Below are 5482 nucleotides of genomic sequence, written 5' to 3'. Positions count from 1 at the left end.
ATGAATGCAAAGCAAAAACCTCAGAAAGCTCCAGGATATTTAGTTTCACTCAAGTTTTGGCTTGTATTCCAAGACACTCTTAAGTCTAGAACTTAATATTTTTAAGTGTATAGCATTTTTAAACAATTTTGTTTAAAGGGCTTTATCTTTTTTAATTTTGCCACAATGGCAGGGTGATTTTAGAGGGCAGATTAATAATATTTCAACATATCTTTTCTCACTGTTGTTTCTAGAACAGTATCATTTCCTTTTTCATTCTGATTGATTACTTTTCCAGTTGATTACTATTCCATTTATGTCAATAGAAGTCTCTAAGGCTGTATTTTGTTCTCAGTGTGACTTATACATCCTGAGGGTCCTTGCAAGACTCTGTGTAGCCTGATTCTGGGACAAGAACCTTATTATCTTCTGATCTGATCAACTGGCTAACCTATAAGCTTTATTCTATACACAGTAATATTAATCCCCTAAAAATCAGGGAACACCTAAAGGACAAGCAACCTAAAAAAGGCACAGAAAAAAATCCCTCGGGTCTATTGTGAGGGAACAGGCCCGTTGACAGCAATTCCAGGACCCAGGGCAGGACAATCAATGAGCCCCCATGCACACACAAACCCTGCCCACGTGGATGCGGTCCGCCTGACATTTGGGCGGTGCTGTGCCTACTCAGGCTGGGGCCCAGTGAGCTGCCAGCTGTGCTGATGGGCACACTCTTCCGGCACAGCCAAGGCTTCCGCATGCCCACCCCGATAGGGTTGCCAACTGTCTAATCGTGCAAATCCAAGGGTGCGGGGTGCAGGCTCTGGGAGGGAGTTTGGGTATGGGAGGGGGTGCAGGGTGCAGGCTCTGGGAGGGAGTTTGGGTATGGGAGGGGGTGCAGGATCTGGGAGAGAGTTTGGATGCAGGGTGCAGGCTCTAGACTGGGGCAGGGGGTTGGTGCTTACCTCGGGTGGCTCCCGAAAGCGACCGGCTCACCCCTCTGGCAGCAGATCCTCGGTGGGAGGCCCAGAGGGTCTCAGCATGCCGCTGCCCGCAGGCACTGCCCCCACAGTGTATTTTATATAGTCCACCAATTATGAGACAGATTATTTTAAAATGAGACCTTTACCAATATACCGCCGTATTTTATGATAAAGAAAAGTGTATGCTAGATTAACCTAATGTTAAAAATAACAAATGATTTATGAAATGCACAGTTGAAAATAACAGGATTTTTTATACCTTCGGTTTTACATGACTGATTAAATTTTGCAGCTAGCAGTTATGTATGTATGTCAGTGATGTCATAATACTCATACAGTGATGCTAATGCAATGCTTATTGGCCAGCAAATAGAAACCATAGGAATAGCATGCTTTGGACAAGCAAGTAAGCATGGCTGTTTACACCCTTATTTTTCTGCTGTTCTCTTTTTTAATATGTGGTTGCTCCACAGCTAATAAGAGGGAAACAGTAACTTCTTCTGAAGGTATGGTTCTCAACATGACAACCTGTAATCTAAGGCTGATGTTTGAAATGATTATAAGAATACAGTATTTACAGCAGATATTGACATGTCCATACAAAACATGAATGTTTCACCCTATTTCAGATCTGGTAATGCTCTAAAATACCTTGGAGAGAGCTCCTCAGGAGAGTTGCTGGTGCTTGAAAGTGGCCTTCCCTGTCCTCCTTTCACTGACTTCAGGGACATAGCTGCCAAGTTTTGTGCAGCTCCATGTGTGACATTTCTCCCTGGTGAGAACAAGTCACTTGTACTCCTTCAAGATCTGTTCCCCCACCACCCAGGCGTGTGGGGTGGGAAGGCAGGCAGCAGAAAAGCGACTGCACTAATAGTGATAAGTAGGAATTTTCAGGTGATATTCTATTGGGTGTGCCATACTCTCCTCTGGACTATGGTTTGCTGCTGGCTTCTCTAGATTTGCAAGTTTAAAGGTTTCCCAGGGTCCAGCGTGTCCCAGAATTACGTAATCACCCTTTCACCACTCAGATCTCAGGGAAGCTCCAGAACGAATGAGAAATTGAGCCAACTTGCCTGATATTCCTTGGCCTTCTGAGCGGTGGATTCCTGCAAAGGTAGACGGTTTTTTGGATGCTATTTCCCATGTTTAGCATCCATAATAGTGCACGGAAGCACACAATACACAGTATGAAGTTCTGCTAACACCAGCTCACACCTCTTTAGGGGGTTAATTTAAAGGGCTTGCAGCCAACAATAGTGTTACCATTTAAATGGACTGAGAGTGTCATCAAGCTGCCATTTGGAGGAGTGAGACCTGTAACCTCTGCAAAACCATGTCATTATCTGAGTCCAGGAGAACCACAAAAGAACTGTCACAGTGTCCTCCTGCTGTTGCAGTGTTGTGACACTAGGGAATGCTGTGTTACCTCACCAGAACTGGCTCATTCCCTCTCTCTCTCACATCCCTTACTTTTAGGATGGACGAGGGTTCCCCTTCTAAGGGCTGGAATGGAAGGGAAGGATATTCCTACTCTAGGAGGATTCAGATTCTATATACCAGTGGGAAAAGGGAATTTAGGAAACTGATTCCAGCATTTTCCACACTCTGGAGTTCAGTTTGCTCAGCACTCTCTCCTCTTTCTTCATGTGGTATGTTGGGGTGCACTGCTTTGGTTGGCGCTCTGCTTTCACAGAATCTGCTTAGGACTCAGAAGAGTGACTAATGTGGCAATTAGCTACTCCTTAAGTCCTGAATGGTGTTCTGCACCTCAAGAACAATGAGTTCCGGAGCCACTGGCTTAGTTATTACAGTAGAATGCACTGTGCATTGGCCTTCATCCCAGTTCAGCAAGAGAGCCACTTACCAGGGTACCAATAAAGTGGATTCTACTATACATTTTTTGTGTTTTCATAATCCAGCCCTGCCACTCCAATGATTCAACCCCATTTTTAACCTGCTACATGCTGCATTTTTAAAGAAAAACTCTGGTAGCGATTTAACACTCTGGTTTTTATTTAGAAGGCTTCTCAGAAGATCAAGCAGAAGGGGATATTGGATTCATGAAGCGAGACCTAATCATTGCTGCCATGAGTACTATGTTGATGGCTGTCTCTGTAATCCTGATGTGTTGCTGTTTTCTTCAGTATAAGCTTGTGACCAAGGAAGAAAAGTAAATGTTAAAACTCACTTCCCTCATGAGCCGACGAGTAACAGATCAATCCTAAATATGGGTATTTTTCTACTTAAGCATTCAGGGACTGATTCAAAGCCCACTGAAGTGAATGGAAAGATTCCAACTGATTTCAGTTGGCTTTGGATCAGATCCATAGCAACGAACTTGCATGGTGGTATGAATGTACAGTTTATTAATTGGCCAACAAAATGCTAAGAACAGAACATTACAACAATTGTGTTGCCTTGAAGTTTAGTACTTTGTGATTACTTCAGGGTGGGAAATGTCTAAATCTAAATGTAAGAGGCCACCACATAGGGTCGTGAGCATGCTCACTACATTCATTAACAATTGTGTTTAAAAATAATTGTCTTGATCTGCTGTCCATCTTCGTGTTATTGCTATTGTATTTTCATTCTGGAAGATAAGTAACAGTGTAATCCCAAAGAGAGTCCTTTAAAAAATGCATGAAGGATTCCAATTAGTGCCACCTTATTTTTAATATGTAACAGAACGGAGATATTCTAGTAAGGAGAAAGAGTTCTGTCCATATAAAGGCACTAGATCTGACTAGGGGCTGCCAGGCTAAAAATGCTGCTTTTCCATGCAGGGATTTTGCTTGGCTCGTCTACTCAGAGATTAACGGGTTGTAGTGTCTTATTGAAATGCGAAACCATAAATCCTGGCCATGCTTGTGCAGATGTGCAAGGCAGAAAAAATGGAACAAAAGAAGGAGAACCAGTGCACTATGCAGCATGTGGTCGCCAGAGGGATTTCTACTATGGTACACACCTGTCACTGGATGAGACTATATCTAAAAGGAATGAGGGTGAGACAAAATCCAGAAAAGACCTATATGCCATCCAGAGTATGCATGGTCTAGCAATGCTTGCAGTGAGAATGCAGCACATGCAAGAAGGTGCACCCCAGAGTGCAATATGCATGCAACCTGACCGAGCATGCTGCTTATATCCTGCCCTGGTTCTGCAGCCTACCTCATTCAGTGGATCTATAAGGCATTGCTGTTTTAGGCTCCATTTGGCTGAGAATGCCCAGGTGTGGTCCCTCCTGGTAAAGATCTCTGTTTGTAACATGGGCATCCTTAAGATTTCTGCAATTTTCATGTCATTTTATCATAGTGCAAGATTCAGATTTATTCCTTTTTGCTGTAGATATATCTTATTGGGTAAAAGTTCCGGACAGTTCTTGTTTAAGTGTAGCAAATCTGACTGTTGGTTTTTTAGATCGATAAGTATTATTCTTGCTTTAAAAAGTCAAATTAAAGTGATCCGTACATTTTTAGGATTTTGAAGAAAGAAGATCAGGCTTTTGCCCTCCAGACTTACTCACTGCACAATGAGATCTGTATTGACCTATCACCAGAACACAAAGCTCCTTCCAGGGTTTTGCCAGTAGAACCTTCCCAGTGTGAAAGATCAGCAATACAAAGCTTAGTGGGTGATTTGACATTATCAGCCTCCAGTGACACTGTTGGGTTGGGCTATAAAAACAGGTGTTGGTCTAACAGCAGTGCGGATTCCACAGCCAGAACCAGAACACTTGAAACTTGCATTTCCACTCTCCCAAAGTCAAAAACACCTTTGCAATGTCACGAGGACTATTGTGTGTGCTCAGGGAGTTCTTCTCCAGCATCTGAAAGCACTGATGTCTGCACATGTGAAGACAGAGAGCAAACCACTGATTCTGCTGCCGCAATTTTTTGCCCTACCACTATTACCAAGGACATAACTTCTAGCAAAAGCTATCCTTATGCCAATTAATAATGGCAATCCAGCAATGGAGACAGAGGAGTTGTTAAAAATATTTTTGTGAGGCTATATCTCACCTGATTCAAATATTGTCCCTGGTGTTGACTTGTGTAAGGTAAGTGGAGGGTCATCTTCACGAAGACAAAGGCATGCAAGTATTTATTTCTGCCTATGGAGAAACCTGATGCTAGAGGAAGTCACACAACTGTAATATTTCAGAATATCAGAGAACACAGCTCCCACTCTAACCATGTCTTCCCCTCCCAGGAGGATGAAAAAAAGCTGAATTTCCCTCTTCCGACACATCTAGCAGAAGCTTGCAGGATTATTTGCAGGTCCTTAGTTGCTGGGCTCAGAGCCTTGAGAAGTGGCCAGAATCCTTGTTCCCAGTGCTTGCAGTTTGCACTGTTGACTGCCATTGTGTAAGAGAGACAGACATAAGGAGTCAAAGGGCTCAGTGTCAGCACGGCCATTGGCCTAAGATTACTGACACCCAGGGCAAACGGAAGTGAAGGGGAAAGCGGCTTGTGAACAAGCCCTTATGCCAAAGAACAACAAAATAGCCTCTCCCCAGCAAG

General features: G+C 43.4%; 1 protein-coding gene across 3 annotated transcripts; it reads left to right on the top strand.

Moving 5' to 3' along the window:
• The first annotated feature begins 1334 nt into the window (after window positions 1–1334).
• LOC120372431 lies at window positions 1335–4991 on the top strand. 3 transcript variants are annotated; one of them, XR_005584962.1, is made up of 4 exons: window positions 1350–1468; window positions 1991–2076; window positions 2982–3132; window positions 4439–4991. XR_005584962.1 is itself a non-coding variant. In XM_039489573.1 (3 exons), the coding sequence occupies exons 1-3, from the start codon at window positions 1375–1377 to the stop codon at window positions 4914–4916; spliced, it is 723 nt and encodes a 240-aa protein (XP_039345507.1). In that variant the 5' UTR covers window positions 1335–1374; the 3' UTR covers window positions 4917–4991. The 3 variants fall into 3 exon arrangements, 2 of the variants coding, with proteins under 2 accessions (XP_039345507.1, XP_039345509.1); XM_039489573.1 differs by lacking the exon at window positions 1991–2076 and having other exon boundaries at window positions 1335–1468; XM_039489575.1 differs by lacking the exon at window positions 1991–2076 and having other exon boundaries at window positions 1367–1468; window positions 2985–3132.
• Window positions 4992–5482: the final 491 nt, after the last annotated feature.

The sequence above is a fragment of the Mauremys reevesii genome, linkage group 9, assembly GCF_016161935.1.
Source record: "Mauremys reevesii isolate NIE-2019 linkage group 9, ASM1616193v1, whole genome shotgun sequence".
Taxonomy (NCBI): domain Eukaryota; kingdom Metazoa; phylum Chordata; order Testudines; family Geoemydidae; genus Mauremys; species Mauremys reevesii.
Note: the sequence above shows the minus strand (reverse complement) of the source record. Positions and strands in the feature narration are given on the sequence as shown.

Coding starts and splice junctions, on each gene's coding strand:
- LOC120372431 (XM_039489573.1), top strand. CDS start 1,375: ATGGCTGTTTACACCCTTATTTTTCTGCTGTTCTCTTTTTTAATATGT. Junction 1,469..2,981: donor AACAGTAACTTCTTCTGAAG/GTATGGTTCTCA, acceptor GTTTTTATTTAG/AAGGCTTCTCAGAAGATCAA. Junction 3,133..4,438: donor CTTGTGACCAAGGAAGAAAA/GTAAATGTTAAA, acceptor GTACATTTTTAG/GATTTTGAAGAAAGAAGATC.